Source organism: Anabrus simplex, chromosome 10 (assembly GCF_040414725.1).
Source record: "Anabrus simplex isolate iqAnaSimp1 chromosome 10, ASM4041472v1, whole genome shotgun sequence".
NCBI lineage: Eukaryota > Metazoa > Arthropoda > Insecta > Orthoptera > Tettigoniidae > Anabrus > Anabrus simplex.
This window is the reverse complement of record NC_090274.1, coordinates 124,761,327-124,781,132: the sequence shown is the minus strand read 5'-3', so window position 1 is coordinate 124,781,132 and position 19,806 is coordinate 124,761,327. Positions and strand designations below refer to the sequence as shown.

Genomic DNA, 19,806 nt, shown 5'->3' with positions numbered 1-19,806 from the left:
TTTCGCCGTCACTATCATATAATATTTCCAACTATTCAGAACAAATCTGTTATACTGAGAATTCATTATGGCAAAAGTGTTTTTGCTATAGTGGATTGTTGTTATAAATGATTTTCATAAAATCGGGGGGGGGGGGGGGGGAAGGAGGGGGTGAAACAAGCATTAAGATGGGATGAAATGTTTTCAGATTGTTCAAAACTTTGATTTACATTGATGATTTCCATACTATGACTTGTATGCGATTTTCTTCCAACTAAATCGCCATGTATATTGAATTTCATTCTTAGAAGTTATAACAGAGCCACTCCAGAGGCTTCTGTGGCAAATATTTCAGTTTTCCTATAAAAAGAACATAACTAACTTAACCGTATACCGTATTTACTCCATCGCAAACCAGGTGTATGCATAATATTTTTTGCCATTTTTGGGGTAAAGAAAACACGCAATTTTCAAGGGAGATTCATTTTTTGTTTATTCAAAATATTGGCCGTTGGTTTCTGCACTTCGCCCATCTTTCAGGTAAGTTATGAATACCATGCCAGAAAAACTGCTTGTCTTTTACGGCAAACCATATGTGAAGCCATTTTCCAACTTCCTCGAAATTCCTGAAGTGCTGTTCTGCAAGTGCATGCCCCATTCATGCGAATAGTTGATAATCAGGTGGCTCCGGGTCGGGGAATACAGCGGTTGAGGAAGGATGTCCCATTCAAGCGATTTCAAGGTGTCTTTCACTGGTTTTGCTGTGCAAAAAAATAATTCTGCCATGTCCTCTGGCCCATTCCATCATCTTCCCATCAATACATGATTTGAATTAATCATTTGTTGGCGATAGTATTGTGCATTAACGGTTTCACTGGGCTTCAAGAGTTCATAGTACACAATACCTCTCTGGTTTCCCCAGAGCTGTTCACCATATGTTTCTACCAGCAAACGACGACTTTCCACAGCCTTTTTATTTTGATCAAAAAAAGAAAAGCAATGTGTGTTGCAAATGTTCTGTTTCAGAAACGAAGGTTAACATGATCACTGAACAATACAATATAGATTCTAGTGTTTGATGGACTCAACTTGTGCGTGCTTGTAGTTTAATCTCCGACGAAAAAACTTATGTATGTGAGTCAAATTCGTACAATGCGTTCTGTTTGCTGGTGTCATCTTTTAGTGAAACTGGGAAAGACGCATACACCTGGTATAAGAACCTCCCCCATTCCTTTAGCCAAGAACAATAATTTTTGCCTCACATATTCGACCAAAAATACGAGTAACTAACAATGTGTGTTTACTACAGAATTTCCTTTACTAGCCAGTGAATAGTGGGAAATGATCAGGTTATTGCTATTTATGATTTGGTATTCTGCAGACATTGCATCAATAAATATCAGGAGTGTACGGTACGAATTTCTTTTACCGTAGGTTACTTTGTGTGCGACACTACAAGAAACTGTATTTTTTCATAACCGGGAGAAAGCTTGTGGCCACCTGCTGTTACAAAAATAACTCTGAAACGCCTGCCCCAAGGTCCCTTTGCAAGCCAGCCATTGACCTTGAGCCGACTCTCTCACTCTCGTCTTTGAATGACCACTGCCTCATAAAGCGTATTGACAGTCGAATTACAGTAACCCTCTGCTAGTCAGGGAAAGTTACAATATCATTGGAATTAGTTTTGTACTACTATGAGTAGTAACATCAATAACAGTAAGCACAAAAATTAATCTGCCTCTCTTACACTAAATGTTCTTACATTGTAATCGAAACCAACTTTCAACCTATTACATTGTGTTACGTACATTTAGTAGGTGTAGTAGAAATATGGCCCAGTGGGATCCGAACCCACAACCACCCGACGCGAAATCCAGAGGTTGTGTTATTTACAAATTTATTATGAAAACATTTTCTTCTCTTTCACTTTGAATTTTGTTTGCAGTCTACCACTACTAATCGACTCCAACACTGTCTTTGAATTTTAAGAAGAGGGGTCACAATTGCAGGTAATCAGAAAACAATACTGCAGTCACTGATCACATACAATTGCCAGAGTGCATAAATATCAATGAGGGAAAAGAAAAACAGATGCTTTATCTCTGGTAATAACGGATACATCGGTGATAGGGTTCTCACTGTAACCGATAGATAGAAAAACCCTGTTGATACAACCAAGTTCACACTATACAAGTACTTGTAATGGCAGACTTCGATTGTAAATTAAAATGTTTACTTTGGGACGCCCCTGATAACAGACATGGAGATTTGATATAAGGTACTGTTAAAAAAGTTTCCCAAATGGTTACCTAAAACAAAAAAGAGTGAACTCGTGTCGTATTATTCCTGAAGTGGCGAAGCCCAGTTCAATACAAGAACTGCCAAACATGTATGATTGGCAGGAGGGTTGATAGGAGGTTAACCACCACCACTGATGTGCCTGAAATGAGTTCACATTTCTTCATGGTTACCTACTCACAGAAATCCCCGCTAAAACTTTTTTTACAATATCTATTTACGTGACGTTTTAAGTACCTATCCATAGAAAAAAGTTTCCCACACTTCAGGCAAGAATATGGCTTGTCTCTTGAATGAACGGTGAGGTGAGATTTTAGATTATTAAGCTGGACAAATGCTCTTCCACATACCATGCACTTGTACGGACGCACCCCTGAATGTGCCCGTACATGAGAATCTAAATTGCAACGAACCCTGAATACCTTACCACATATAGAACACAAATAAGGTTTGTCTCCTGAATGGAGCCGCATGTGTCTCGGTAAAAGGCGGCGACTTGTAACGGTCTTCTCACAGGTAGCGCAGGAATATAAGTTTGAATTCTCTTTCCGCTTCTTCTTTCCAGATCTGTTTCTTGAAATTTTCAACGCGCTGGAAGATGTTGAAATCTGGTCACTAGAAAAGAGAACAGTAATATTTATGGTATTCAAATATAAATAATGGCAAGCTAAAATAAAAGCCATGTACAGAATGTCCCCAAAATTGTGGGAATTTTTTTAGGCATAGCTAGAGAGACTGGATGTAAAGAGAGATTAAAAAAACGGTCAAAACTATTTAAAGGACAATTCTGAAAGATGACACAAAAATCCTCCACTAAGAATCTCAATTTAGACATACAGTAGAACCCCGTTTATCCTAAATAAAGGGGATGACACATGGTCAATATTTTCGGTAGTTAAATGTCGAAATAAAAATGCATAAACTCTGTTAAGCAAAGGTGTATACTGTATATTCACATTAAAATATTTACATAAGTATAAAATCAGTGATTTCCGTCTGAATTTCCTTGGTACATTGCTGTAGTGCAGCTATGTCGTGCCATCGTTTAATCAACCACACATCAGCTGGTGTAGATTCATTGCTTTGTCCAACAAAGCGCAAAGCAAACTGAAATAAAGAAACAATTTTTTGTTACTACTGAACTGAATACTACATTCAGTCATTTTATTACAGAACTGTAATTAAAGCATTTGGTACTGTATTTTAATAAACATTCAAAATCAATCTTACCTCCAATGCATTAAATCCATCGTCTGTTTTAACTCAATTCTCAGAACTGCTATTGTCAACATCGGAGTCATCTGCAAAATCTTCACATCGAATAATAATAATAATAATAATAATAATAATAATAATAATAATAATAATAATAATAATAATAATACAGTAATAATACTTCCTGCTCATTCAAGAAAAAAGTTATCATGGAACGAACTAGGGGTAAGAAACAGTTTTGTTTTATGCTACACGTGCATTCTGGCATAAGTCACAATATGAAAACAGGGTTTGCCTAGTAGCTCTCAGCACATATAGCAAGATAATTACTAATATCGAAGGCTAAGAATGAGAGGGTAAAAACAAAATATTAAAATATAATTTTGCAAGAGCATTTCGGTTAAGCCGGGTTTTGGTTAAGTGGGGTTCTACTGTATATTCTAATTTTCAAATACATAAATAAAATTTGTCCATTTCCATATTCTTACAAAATTTTAAACAATGAAACTGACTTACACAACTTGCTGGTACTTTTCTTAAGATTCAGGTGCCATTAAGAGTTTTGGCATGTATAAATATACTTATAAAAACATACACATGTACTGTAAATTCCTTCTGATTATCATCAATAGTCGTTTTGCTCATTGTTCAGCATCGAGACCTCATACATCTATCATTTCTGCATTGCAAACTTGACGAGAAGCCTCCATCTAGAGCGGTTTTTGGGTTTCCTTAACATCAAGGGTTATGAACTTCATATTGTTGGTCCATATTGAACTGAGATCTCACCCCAAACCATCAAAACTCAAACCAAAACCAACAAAATATGGTTAAGGGACAAAATTAAAAACTTGTATAGGAAGAAATCTTTTTTAAATCAGAAATTATACGACGCTCACCTCGCAGCGACTGAACTACTTTCAAATGCACAACGGACACTTTTCTACCACCAACTAGAAAATAAATTATTGCATGAACTAGCCAGGAAACAATGAAATTTGGAGAAAAAATCAACAGGATAAAAAAATCCCAACTACATAACAATCAAACTAGAAACTTTAACAGAAACATAGACGAATGTAAGCAGTTTCACCCACCTGTCGTAAATCTATCAAACATGCCTTTAAGTGAATTTGAACAATTAACTTATTCCAAAGGACCTAAACACAACTGGCCCAATTTGAACTAGCCTCACCATAGCCACCACTATTATTACAGAATCAGAGGTAAGCATAAGCAAAATGCTGGAATATACACAAAATGAAATTAGAACCGATGTTAAAAGGAAACTGAACAACATCCTCTCCAATGTAACCAACCCCACGAATGATCTCCAAATCAGGGGGAAAAATAGCTGAACAAAAGCGCATATACGCCCTGAAAAAGAAACTCTTAAAAACACTTCATTTTTATTTACTGAACAGAAAAATCCAAACTCATACATATAAAGCAAGACCTCCCCACTGCTAAAGCTCTCCCCAAAATACACAAGGCCGGCGTTCCCATACGCCCTATCATCAACTATAGACCAAGAACCTTACACAAAATAACACAATTCATCCAAAGTTTCTTAAGAAAATACTATCAATTTTTATCTAAAAATTCTATTAAAAACACATCAGAGCTTGTAGGTAAACTAACAAGTTCAATATGCAAGCCGATTACTCCATTCACTCTTTTGATATTGTAAATATGTACCCAAGCATATAAGTATCAAAACTAATTCTGATAACTGAAAACAATTTAAAGAAAAAAGCCACTTGAGCAAACTAGAGATACAAGATTTCATCACAGTATTAAATCTAGTCATAAACAATAACTTTTCCCTTTCGACAATGTCATATACCAGCAGAACCGTTTGGCAATGGGATCACCAGCCTCAGACATCTTGGCAAAAATATACCTAGATTTCCTTGAATACACCAAAATTGACAATGAATTTGAAAACATTCACTTCTGGGCCAGATATGTAGATGATGTTTTCGTTCTTATGGATGAAAAATGAATTAACGCTTCCACCACCCTCCAAAAACTCAACAGTATTGATCCTCATATGAAATTCACACTAGAAACTAAATCAAATCAAAAATAAACTTTCTAGATTTAACTATTACTAGACACTCAGATTCTTTAAGTTATAAAATATTAAGAAAACCTACTTCAACAGCTTCCACCATACGCCAAGATTCAATGGAACCCCAATCCCATTATCGAGCTAGTTCATCGGTTTTCAGCATACCTACATCCAAGAAAGATCTAAAGAATGAACTAAACACAATCCGTGGAACTGCAAAATTCAACCATTTCAGCAATCATTTTATAGAGAGGATAATCAATAAACAAAAACATTGCCCTAAAATTAGCCTCAAAAAAGAAATAACTGAACCTCTAACATTTTCCACCTTCACATTCAACAATGATATTTACATGATAACCAATATCTTTAAGAAACAAGGCATTAAAATAACTTTCAAAACCAACAATAAGAACATGAACATTTTACACAATACTTCACATATCAACAAGACCAGCAGTTTTTTACAATCAGGAGTTGATAGGATCAAATGCAATACCTGTGACAAATCCTGCAATGGGCAGACCAGAAGAATCTTCAATATAAGATATCATGACCACACTAACATAATAAAATACAATAAGATTTCAGATATCGGCCAACACATGCAAGATTATAACCACAATTTCACCAATATTGAACAAAACATGGACATTCCTGAATTAGCAAATAAGGGCCCTTTACTCAACATAATGGAAAATTACTACATGCACCTAGACCAATATTTTAACGCCAATTACAATCTGAATGAAATTTCAGAGAAACCCAACATACTTTTCGACTTATTTATCACTTTTCTCAGAAACAATAATTCTGCTAACCAGAATTCAATCCTAGGTTTAATTAAAAGTACTTTTCCAAAACAATTACCCTTTCTCCGATGCCCTTCAGCTCTGCCTTAAATTCCCCCTCCCCCTTACACACCCACCCAAACCACAACTACTCTACACAACCCGCATGAGCCTGTCCCTTACCTCCCTCCCCATCCCATATTTCTCCTTCCACCACCAGTTGCACACTACCAGCTAAGCTGCACATACCGCCGCGTGAGGTGAGTGTCCATTCACTTTGTTGTAATCAATTCTTCTTTCTGCGTACTTTGCATTTTACAGACTTTTCTCAATTATAATAGGTCCAATTTGGTTTCGACTATGAACTGAGAGTTCCACCCATTAATATCATATGCGCAGTGTCTACTTTCTTCTCAAGAAGAATTTTAAAACTTCACATTCAGTCTGCACAATTCCAACAATCAACCATGCAGCCCTATCAACATAGCTTGGTTACACCAAGTACCAATTTTGTGCTTAAGCTGATACAGTGCATAAATCAATTCTTCACAGATTCTTCTACACATTTGTTACTCAAACATTGTACACACTTGTATACTTTTATAATATGTGTCATGTTATACTGTGTTCATTCTTAGTACCATAGCACTCGGTCCACAACCGTTATGTATAACCAGGACCTACTGAATTCCATCTGTTACACCATTACATTGAAATTGACCTACAACACAGAACGTCTCATTTGTACTTCTACACCCAGACTTTTTAGTGTGTTCAAGTGTACTTGTATTACATATTGCTCACCTATATTACTCGCAATATTTCACTTTCATTTGAGACACTTTGAGCGCCATAGCACCTTGCCTAATTCAACCACACATCATATTGTAAATTATATATTCATAATGTTCTTACTGATTAGAAACATGTTTTAGTATTATATCATATATTGTGTATGTTTAAATATGGCTGAAGATGACCCTAAGTAGGGTTGAAACTAGTCCCATGTAATGTAAATACAACTATGTATTGGATAGGTGGAAACCTCTCTTGTTTTTAAATTTATATGTTTTCCTTAACATAACCTGTAGGCCAGTGTCATCTGATCTAACCATCTACATTGTGTTCTTCCCTTTGCAAAATGTTCTCTTCTAAGTTCTCTCCTTCTCTTTTGAAAATGTGGCCAAGGAACTGGAGGTAACACTCACTCACATGGGAAGATAGGCGTTTCTTGATGCTCTGTTCGTTCATAATGGAAACATAGGTTCTTCTTTACTTTAGATTGATTCATTAAGAGGAGTTTTAATGCTATTTGCTTTACGTCGCACCGACACAGATAGGTCTTACGGCGTCTATGGGATAGGCCTAGGAGTGGGAAGGAAGCGGCCATGGCCTTAATTAAGGTACAGCCCCAGCATTTGGCTGGTGTGAAAATGGGAATCCACAGAAAACCATCTTCAAGGCTGCCGACGGTGGGACACGAACCCATTAAGAGGATTTTCACAGATTCAGCATTATCAATCCATTCTGCTGAGATCAACAAAAATAGTCTTTCTACATTTGCATTGTGCCCTTGTATAGAAATATAAGTATTCTGTAAGTTTTAATAACCCTGAACTACAATCAATTCTGTCCATTTCTTACTACAAGGTAACTTGAAAATTCAGGATCATTTCATTGCTACTCTCGTTTAGGAATTGTTTGAAATTACACAACTGATGAAAAGATTTCACATCCTCAATCTGAAAGGATTTAGACTTAGCTTGCAAATACAGAACACATTTTTCACCATCACCATAATCAATATAACTTTTCAGCGCCATCCATTTAAAACAAGCTTTCTTCAAATCTCGGTTATCTTCACATTGTCAGCTGTTCTGATGGAGTGTTGCTGAGAGAGAAGCATGAATTATTCAGTGTGGCAAATAGTCTATTATCACAATACAAGCCTTGCACTGAATAATCGTACATATTGTATATCAATAATCACATTTCTATGTATCGATGACGCCGTCATATAATGAGGAATACTTGTAAAAAGTAAGAAGTAAAACAGATTATCCCAAAATAAGCCAATACACGAAAAGGAAGACATTTTGTGTTCTTTACATAATCCACCCAGACCCCGGACAATGATCTAAAAGAAAGGTCATGTTCAGGTAAAAGAGGACGTGTGGTCATGCTAGGCATGGGTAGCACACCCGAAGGAAACTTTCCGGTACATGTATGTCCTCTGGGTCGATCATTTACAAGTTATGTCAGATTTTTAACAGCTGGAACAGAGGATATTTTGCATTAATTCTGGAGTAAGGATTACTGTCAAAAAATCAGAAGTCATTTGACCTACTATCTAATTATTATGAGTTCCATGATGTTTGCTCTTCCTCCATGACTAAAATAATGCCAGAAATTCTCATTGATAACCATATGCATCATTCCCAATTACAACTAAAAATCATACGCAAATTACGTTATATTCCTGTCGTCTTAAGTGCTTTGTATTTGTTAAAGCAGTGGTATTCAAACTTTTTAGTTGGCATACCCCCAAAATCCAACTGTTTTATTTTCGTATCCCCGACATTGCGGTTATGCCAGAAATAAAAAATGATTGTTGCTGGATGCGATATAATATTAACTATAATCATAACAGCTTGTTCCGCTTGTGCAGGATCCCTGCATGCCCTGAGGCATAAAAGAGTAGTGGCAAGGGATACCATTCCTGACACCACAAGATTTTCAACTGAAAATCCCACCCTAACAAAACTAGGAATCAAACCACAGTCACCAGGTTGACAGGCAAGCAGCTAAGCCGCTACACCCTGTTCCCCAATAACAACAATAATTTACTGTATACATATTGTACCGGGAACGCCGCTACGGAAGCGAAGTTCGAAGTATGTTTATTGAACTTCGCGCGAGGCGGAAGATATGCAGCCCGCGCAACTCAATGACGTACGCAGCGAGTGACGTAGCCGCCTCGGGTGTCCTCTACATGACTATATATGGTCGTGCTCCAGCCTTCCTGCAAAAGTCCATTTTGCATTAAAATATTGCTATTTTGACACTGCCATCGTAAAGACCATTATAATGGACACAACCTGTCAATATTTCAGGGAAATAACTTTAAGAGTTATAAGGGTAGATAATACCCATGTTCTAGATACTTCCCCAAAATCGGGTATAAAAGGAGGACGGCCCGAACTACAAATTCAGTATCTGTCACTCCACGGTCTCAGCAGCGCGGGTGACGGGAGGAGCACTGTAAGTCCAGACCGAACCTATAGTTGGAAAAGTCTTTGAAATCCGAGTGTTGGAACTTTGTCATTTTCTTAAAGTGTCGCGTTGGAACTTTGTTATTTTCTTAAAATATCGCGTCGGGACTTTGTTATTTTCTTCAAGTGCCAGATTGGAACTTTGTTATTTTCTTTAAGTGACGCGTTGGGACATTGTTATCCAGTGACTATTGAAGGAACTTAGAATTCCCGCGAGTGTCGTGACTTCTGCAAGTACCACGTTTGAACTTATATTTCGAGCTTGTGCTTTCGTGGATCAATTTCAGGAACATAGAAATTCTCCGAGTGTGTAAGTTGGACTTGTGTTCTATGACAAGCAGTGTCAACGTAAACTTTCGTGTGAATGGTATGATTTTTCGTCCAAGTACCACATTGAACTTGTGTCTTATGACAAATTGTGGAACTTCAGGTATTTTTAAACATTGCGTTCGATTGTGAAAATATTAAATACCTTCCGAATACTGCATCAGGACTTGTGCTTAGGCTCGTGTCAATATGATAGACTTGGACAACTTAGAATACACATGCCATGTTCCGAGGGAACATAGAACTTTCCAGCGTTATAAGTGAACTCACAATTTATGGAGTTAGACTTTTTCCAAGTACCATTTTTCTTTAATGATTATTTACTTTGCTTATCGACGGAATAATACATTTTCCGAGTGCTATTTCATTTAGTAAGCTTATTGCAAATGTGTCAATGTGTTCCGAACCTTCATAAACTGTGCATTGAGAACTGTGGTGACTATAAACGGCAATCCTATAGAAAATTCTAGTTTACCGTGCCTGTGTTAGTAAGCTCACATCACAAACTTAACATTTTACACATTAATTCCACCAGTACAAGGTAAAATATTTAATGCAATCATCCTGTTTTTCAAGTGACTGTTTAGGAACATTTTCGATTCAATGAAGTGTCTGAATCAAGGATTTAGTAACATTTCTCACATTTCATTGTATGAGTAGATGCAATCATTGAAAGGTCATATCTATTTAACAGTGCCACAAATAAACGGAGTGCCGTACAGGGACTTGCACGTGAATCACGTCTTAAAAATCGAACCCCGGAACGTGTGCATCCAGAACTTTGAGAAATTCCAGAACTTCATATCCAGATGGGCGTGGTTCCTGCCCAGGCCGTATCCAGCGCATCCCAGGACCCGGAGTTACCAACCGGCCACGACACTTCAATTCTACTGTATGAAGGTGATATTAACTTGTTTTCAATGGTCAATAAACTCAGTTTATCCAAAAAATCTCTAAGTTCGATGAACTATACCCCTCTCTGTACCAACTCCAATGTTTTAAGCCACATCAGATTTGTGTCAAGCGCCTCTAAGATAAACATTTTTTCCTGGAACAATATATCGCTGGTGGGCAAAGGAAACCACGTAACTTCCTCTGCACGAATGGGTTACCTACGATCACATGGAATCAACATTTGTTGAGCTTTCCTCTTTGCCCAATAGTTCTTCATTTTTATCGATTATGGTAATTTCCGTTCCTCTGACCAAGTACGTCATGTTGGTATCTTCTCATCCTCCCCAAATCCCCTGTGTGAACAATTTTCCTCATTATATTCCTATTCTGGAGATTTGATGATCCTAATTCAGCGAGGTCTTTCTCTACTTGTGTAAAACATTTTTGATCTCGTATGTTTGATTTGCACAAACTTGTGTATTCCATAAGTGAGTCTGGTGTTGTTCATTCTTGTATTGTACTATACACACTTACTGAAGAAAAACTGAAGAGCAATGCAGCATAAGCAAGGAATTTTACATACCTAGTCAATTAATAGTTCAGAAAGATTCTGATTCGCTAGACATAGCTGCAGAACAAATCAATGAACTGAAGACACAACCAGCAAAGGGGGGCTTCAGATCTCCTTTGAGCAGACAGAATTTCCAACAAATATCAAGTCAGCACCAAGAGTGCTAGAGGTAGGAGAAGTGAAAATCAAACAAATGGGGAAATTCAAATACCTTGGAGAGTGGGTAGATTCCAGTACTTCTAGGAACGAAGCTTTTTACATCATAGATCAGGAAAATGGAAATGGCATATCAATGGAACAAAAATGGCTACAGGAAGAAATCTATATCCTTTAACACCACAATAAGACATTACTGCACTGGAGGCTTTCCTTACTCTGAATAGGAAAGGTCTGATAAAAAATTTGAAATAAAAAAGGCAAATCTTAAGGAAAAATCTAGGGCCAATGAAATTTAAAGACGACATAATCATGAACTCTACATACACGTCGTGAAGACCACAGTCCTCATTCACAGGAGAATTGTTTTCTATAGACACATTGCCCATATGAATCCTACAAGGTTGAGTAACAGAATCTTTAATTACTTTCTCAACAACAAAAAGCAAGGAGGTGTGGTGCCCCGAGGTAGAGAAAGACGTGCAAGAAGTGGCAATAACACAGGAGGATATCGTGAAACATATTCCACTCCAAGAGCACCATGGTTTCCAAGAAAAGCCAAAACTAAAATCTGGCAAAACATGGACTGAAGTGAGGAAGGAAGGGCATAAGATTCGTATGCGGGAATACTGGGCGAAAGTTAAAGCCCAACCACAAGGGAAAGGTAAAGGCCAGCAGAATTAACGTTGTCCATAGATGGCTGAAACGATAGCACAAAGGTCAGAAAGAAGATTCTGTGTAGTGGTAGACAAAAACACTAAATCAAAACAAGGTTTTAATGGAAATGTGCTGGCTCAATGTTTTTCTTAACTTCTCACTGAAAACAGGAGCCGCGAACCCTTTGAGACGAACCCGTGTACCACACTTTGAATAACACTGTGTTAAAGTGTGACCAGGTCCGCAATAATCTGCCTAGTTAGTGGCATTCTTGTCTGCTGCTGGTTACTTCAGCAGCTGACAAAATGAGCCAATATGTATAATTATTGTGGAACTGAACTACAGAATATGAATCATATTTTGGTATATTTATTACTGAAAGAGTGTGAGGATTTGAACTGGTATGAAACTTAGTGTCTTCACTGCTTCAGGTGACAATCAAACACAAACATTTTAAACTGTCTTAGAGCCAGTGTCTCTCTGAGTGTCACTTAGTTTCTTCATTCCTTGATAGGCTTCTAGAACAAATGTTGTTGTTTGAGTCATCAGTCCATAGACTGGTTTGATGCAGCTCTCAATGCCACCCTATCCTGTGCTAACCTTTTCATTTCTACGTAACTACTGCATCCTACATCTGCTCTAATCTGCTTGTCATATTCATATCTTGGTCTACCCCTACCGTTCTTACCACCTACACTTCCCTCAAAAACCAACTGAACAAGTCCTGGGTGTCTTAAGATGTGTCCTATCATTCTATCTCTTCTTCTCGTCAAATTTAGCCAAATCGATCTCCTCTCACCAATTCGATTCAGTATCTCTTCATTCGTGATTCGATCTATCCATCTCACCTTCAGCATTCTTCTGTAATACCACATTTCAAAAGCTTCTATTCTCTTTCTTTCTGAGCCAGTTATCGTCCATGTTTCACTTCCATACAATGCCAAGCTCCACACGAAAGTCTTCAAAAACATTTATCTAATTCCGATATCAATGTTTGAAGTGAGCAAATTTCTTTTCTTAAGAAAGCTCTTCCTTGATTGTGCTAGTCTGCATTTTATGTCCTCCTTACTTCTGCCATCGTTAGTTATTTTACTACCCAAGTAACAATATTCATCTACTTCCTTTAAGACTTCATTTCCTAATCTAATATTTCCTGCATCACCTGCCTTCGTTCGACTGCACTCCATTACTTTTGTTTTGGACTTATTTATTTTCATCTTGTACTCCTTACCCAAGACTTCATCCATACCATTCAGCAACTTCTCGAGATCTTCTACAGTCTCAGATAAAATAACAATATCATCGGCAAATCTCAACGTTTTGATTTCCTCTCCTTGGACTGTGATTCCCTTTCCAAATTTCTCTTTGATTTCCTTTACTGCCTGTTCTATGTAAACATTGAAAAGGAGAGGGGACAAACTGCAGCCTTGCCTCATTCCTTTCTGGATTGCTGCTTCTTTTTCAAAGCCCTCGATTCTTATCACTGCAGACTGATTTTTATACAGATTGTAGATAATTCTTCGTTCTCGGTATCTGATCCCTATCATCTTCAGAATCATAAATAGCTTGGTCCAATCAACATTATCGAATGCCTTTTCTAGATCTATGAATGCCATGTACGTGGGCTTGTCCTTCTTGATTCGATCCTCTAAGATCAGACGTAAAGTCAGGATAGCTTCACGTTTTCCTACATTTCTTCTGAAGCCAAATAGTTCAACTTGTTTTTCCATTCTTCTGTAAATAATACGTGTTAAATTTTGCAGGCATGAGATACTAAACTAATGGTGCGGTAGTTTTCACACCTGTCAGCACCGGCTTTCTTGGGAATAGGTATAACAACATTCTGCTGAAAATCGGATAGGACTTCTCCTGTCTCATACATCTTGCACACTAAATGAAATAACCTTGCCATGCTGGTTTCTCCTAAGGCAGTCAGTAATTCAGAGGGAATGTCATCAATTCCAGGTGCCTTGTTCCTATTGAGGTCACTCACAGCTCTGTCAAACTCTGACCTCAAAATTGGGTCTCCCTTTTCATCAGCATCAACAGCCTCTTCATGTTCCAGAACCAAATTATCTAAATCTTTACCTTGATACAACTGTTGGATATGTTCCTGCCATCCTTCTGCTTTGTCTTCTTTCCCTAGAAGTGGTTTTCCATCTGAGCTCTTAATATTCATACACCTAGATTTCCTTTCTCCAAAGGTTTCCTTGATTTTCCTGTATGCAGCATCTACCTTTCCCAGGACCATACAGCCTTCGACATCCTTGCATTTCTCCTTCAGCCATTCTTCCTTAGCTGCCTTGCACTTTCTATCCACTTCATTCTTTAATCGCCTGTATTCTTTTCTGCCCTCTTCATTTCTAGCATTCTTGTATTTTCGTCGTTCATCAATCAGGTCTAGTATCTCCTGAGTTATCCACTGATTTTTAGTTGATCTTTTCTTCCTTCCTAACATTTCTTCAGCAGCCCTACTGACTTCATTTTTCATAACCCTCCACTCTTCCTCTATAGTGTTTCCTTCAGCCTTTTCATTTAGTCCTTGTGCAACATGTTCCTTGAAACAATCCCTCACACTCTTTTCTTTCAACTTGTCTAGATCCCATCTTTTTGCATTCTTTCCTTTCTTCAATTTCTTCAACTTCAGATGGCATTTCATGACCAACAAGTTGTGGTCAGAGTCCACGTCTGCTCCTGGGAAAGTTTTGCAATCCAACACCTGGTTTCTGAATCTCTGCCTAATCATAATGAAGTATATTTGATACCTTCCAGTGTCTCCAGGTCTCGTCCACGTATACAGCCATCGTTTGTGGTGTTTGAACCAAGTATTGGCAAGGACTAATTTATGATCAGTGCAGAATTCAACCAGATGACTTCCTCTTTCGTTCCTTCGTCCCAATCCAAATTCTCCTACTGTACTACCTTCTCTTCCTTGGCCTACCACTGCATTCCAGTCTCCCATCACAATTAGATTCTCGTCACCTTTGACATATTGTATTAAATCTTCTATCTCCTCATATATTCTTTCGATTTCTTCATCATCCGCTGAACTAGTAGGCATATAGACCTGCACTATTGTGGTGGGCATTGGTTTGGTGTCTATCTTGACGACAATAATTCTTTCACTATGCTGGTCGTAGTAGCTTACCCGCTGCCCTATTTTCTTATTCATTATTAAACCAACTCCTGCATTTCCTCTGTTTGATTTTGTGTTGATAATTCGGTAGTCGCCTGACCAAAAATCTTGTTCTTCCTGGCAGCGTACTTCACTTATGCCAACTACATCTAACTTTAGCCTATCCATCTCCCTTTTCAGATTCTCTAACCTACCACAACGATTCAAACTTCTAACATTCCACGCTCCGACTCGCAGAATGTCAGTATCCATCTTCCTGATGATCGCCCCCTCTCGTGTAGTCCCCACCTGGAGATCCGAATGGGGGACTAGTTTACCTCCGGAATATTTTACCCGGGAGGAGGCCATCATCAGTACATCATTCATACAGAGAGAGCTGCATGTCCTCGGGAGTTAGTTACGGCTGTAGTTTCCCGTTGCTTTCAGCCGTGTAGCAGTATCAACACAGCTAAGCCATGTTGAGTATTATTATAAGACCGTATCAGTCAATCATCCAGATTGCCGCCCTTGCAACTACTGAAAGGCTGCTACCCCCCTTTCGATGAACCATTCGTTAGTCTGGTCTCTCAACAGATACCCATCTGATATGGTTGCACCTGCGGCTCGGCTATCTGCATCATTGGGACACGCAAGCCTCCCCACCGCGGCAAGGTCACATGGTTCGCAGAGGAGGCTAGAACAAATATGTCGCCTAATCTCGGCATGACATTTAACAAGCAGAAAGGCATGCGCTCTGTCTAACGGGCTAAATATTCATAAACATAATGGTCCACACTCGTAACTCCATTAGAGTATTGGAAAAGTGGTGGGTAAAGGAAGGGCTTACTCGATCAAATATGGCTTCTTTTTCCTTCTTTTCTCATCCTTTTCATTCTCTACTTTTCTTTTTTCCTGCAGTAGGAGAAACAGTGGGAAAAAGAAAGAAAAATAAGAGTTGCAGGGGGCTTACTTGATCCCTCTTCCCTTCATCTTCTGTTTTCAGAAAAGTGAGGGGAAAGGAAAAGAACAATGGCTGAGGGCTGACTGAATCAATACGACCTATTAGTTTTTCTTCTTCTTCTCCTTTACGAATAGTGGTGGAGAAAGGCACAAAAAGAACAGCTGATGATGGCTTACTCAATCATATATGGCTCCTTGTTTTTTCTTTTCTTATTTCTTCTTTATGAAAAGAAGTGGAGGAAGAAAGAAAAACGAAAAGTTGTTGAGCGCTAACTCCATCAATTATTGCTTCTTCTCCTTCTTCTTATTGTTGTTGTTGTTGTTGTTGTTGTTGTTGTTGTTGTTGTTGTTGTTGTTGTTGTTGTTGTTGTTGTTGTTGTTGTTGTTGTTGTTGTTGTTGTTGTTGTTGTTGTTGTTGTTGTTGTTGTTGTTGTTGTTGTTGTTGTTGTTGTTGTTGTTGTTGTTGTTGTTGTTGTTGTTGTTGTTGTTGTTGTTGTTGTTGTTGTTGTTATTATTATTATTATTATTATTATTATTATTATTATTATCACCATAACTTACTTATTCATTGCAGATAAGGCCATTTCAGACTTGTTTGTGACATGTCAGAACAGTCCTGCTGAAAGCATTTTGACTCCAGTCTATACCAACACTACACACTAGAAAGTTTGTGGATTCCTATCAATGTCAGTGAACATGGTGGCTGGGAGCATGTGGGTGAAGGAGATTTCAAGCTACCATGTTCTGACAACATTGGTTTGTTTTCTGTCTATCAATAATCTCGACCAATATTTACATCACAAAGTTTATACAAGGAGTAATTTTAATACCACCTATTCAATACAATTTATTCCACTATTGTGTGGTTAAATACACATGGAAATTACCAGAAATTTGAAGGGTACATGTTTCGCCCACTATTTGTTCTTATCCTGTGACGCCTAAGTTTTGATATTCTGCTTTCCAAATGTAATATACATTGTTCAAGCTTTTTATCAAAAGATCCTTTTCAGTGTCAGACATGGATTATTTTTTTTAAAACAATGTGTGAAATTTACTTAGCCCGCGTGGTGGCCATGATCGTTAAGGCGCTGAAGTCTAAAACGGTCTAACACCGAGGTTAGCCGGTTCGAGTCCCGTTGGTCGAAAAAATTTTCACCATCAGAATGTTGGCCGGCAGGGTAGGGGAGGTGGTGGTATACAATTTCTAATCACTAGATTGCGTGCCAAAAGCCTGGATTAAATTCCAAACCTCTCCGCAGTGCTCATATGGAGTGAGGGCATATGACGGGCATATGACGCTGTTGATGGTGATTCGTCCGTCGGATGGGGACGTTAAGCCTTGAGCAGACCCCTTGGTGCTATTCGACAGGAGTAGGCTATGTGCCGGCACCGGGTTTCACCCTCTCCCTACTATCATATATCACGTCATTCATTTCATCTCTCATTAACTCCTCTGATGAGGTTGACGTCAGGAAGGGCATCCGGTCATAAAAAACCGCCATGACAAATTCATCTCACCTCATACCCGACCCCGTAGGGAAACGGGACAAGGGCTGGACAAACAAATGTGTGAAATTTACTTCTAGACAAACATTTCAATTTTTCAAAGTGATTTTAATATAGTTCTGTTTTATTCAATATTTTTGTACTGTAAACATTTTGCATCCACAGTATTAACACTTGTAAATATTCATCAATACGTTTTACGTAAATTATTATGACTCCTTAGACCATGTGTGTTTTAAGATTGATTGAGGCTGATGATGCCAAATAAATAGTGGGCGAAACATGTACCCTTCAAATTTCTGGTAATTTCGATGTGTATTTAACCACACAATAGTGGAATAAATTGTATTGAATAGGTGGTATTAAAATTACTCCTTGTATAAACTTTGTGATTAGCTATTTTTCAATAAGGAATAATGACGAGAATAATGGTTTGTAACAATATTTACATTTCCCTGACTTGTTTATGCGTGACTCATAAAAGCATAGCGTTGAAGTGGAAGAAGACTTGTGGAAGAGAAGAGGAAATTAAAGAACTAATGAGTCCAGGAAATGGTGTGGAGCCTGTACAGGATCGCCCTGGTCAACATTCCTTTCTTCCCAGTCACTGTTAGCGTCAACATCATCAGTATCACTTGCTTCGTTATGTACAGTCACATTCCGCGCAGGTAATTCATTGTCTGAGGTGAAATCAGCACTTAGTCATAAAGTCTAGAATCCAAGAGGTCACCAGCTATAACACTGCTTATTTACGTTGCCATCAATTAATTGTATTCACTTGCATGATTGATACTGTTGGTGTATATTTTCAATATTTTAGATTTTGGAATTTTAAATTTTTGACACGTCTGCGGATATTTCATGAACAAACAAAATGCATTTCTTGGTTTCTGTATTATGTATTGTACCAGGAACTGCCAGCGATCTGGAACATAATTTATTTCAGCGTGAGGTACTGCGAAGTAAACAAAGTCACAGCTGGATCTTTCGAGTGAGAGCGAGTAACTACGTCACAAGCTTCACGCAAGGAAGTGACATTGCTATAACGCGCCGATCACGTGTACAGTGCGTGATTGCATGGAAAGGAATGGTATAAAAGGACAGGGATTCACCAAGTAAAAGTCAGTTCATAACTCGCAGCTGAAGGAACAACACGATGTTGTACGTGAGTGACTATACCGACGTTCGAACATAGCCGCCACGAGTGAGGTTCGCCAGTAAGAACTCTGCCATAATTGTCGTCAAAAGACTTGTATTCAAAGTGCTACTTTTGGACTTACAAATTTTTCGAAAATTAAAATACGAACTTAAGTTTTCACGAACTACTAGGATTATTTCGAGAATGTGTGACAGTAACTTAAACTGTGGTATAATGTATTTAAACTTCAACTCAGTCGAAAGCGAGTGTGTAGAACTTGTAGTTACACCAGATTTATCTTTAACTTGGAACATTTGTAATTTAAAAGCGGGTGCATATTAACGCAATTTTCCAGTGAAATACATAAATACTTAGTCTTTTAAAGCAAGTAACACAATGAAAGTGTTTAAAGATTGGTATTTAATACAAGTGTGATTAACTCTAAACAGCATTAAAACATTCGTCTCGGGTGAACAAGACAGTGCCGCATTAGACGACTTCTCCAAAACACTGTAGCTATTTGAACATACAAACATGCATGTGTTTAGAACACTTCTACTGTTGTAAATATACCTTTTCTTTGTGTGTCATACCAATGATTATATTAGAACTGTCTTTTTCCTCTGAACAGTTATTCCGATAAATGAGCTTTTGTAATTTTGCTGCTAGTGTTAAGACAAGTGCACATAACAAAATACCGTGCATACATTTATGAAGTGCAAATACGACTTATTTTGAACGGGACACCACCAAGCAATCACAGTCAGTTGAACTTTCTCGTGTTCGCTACACTACACAGTGACGTGCGAAATCCTGACGAGTGCCTATTTCTCGTAATTATAATATCTGC

General features: G+C 38.0%; 1 protein-coding gene across 1 annotated transcript in view; it reads right to left on the bottom strand.

Moving 5' to 3' along the window:
- Positions 1 to 19,806, bottom strand: part of LOC136881888 (piggyBac transposable element-derived protein 3) — a 51,256-nt gene that overhangs the window by 14,111 nt on the left and 17,339 nt on the right. Inside the window, exon 5 of the mRNA XM_067154331.2 lies at positions 2,705 to 2,892. Within this exon, the coding sequence (XP_067010432.2) occupies positions 2,705 to 2,892 (188 nt within the window). The remainder of the gene's footprint in view (positions 1 to 2,704; positions 2,893 to 19,806) is intronic.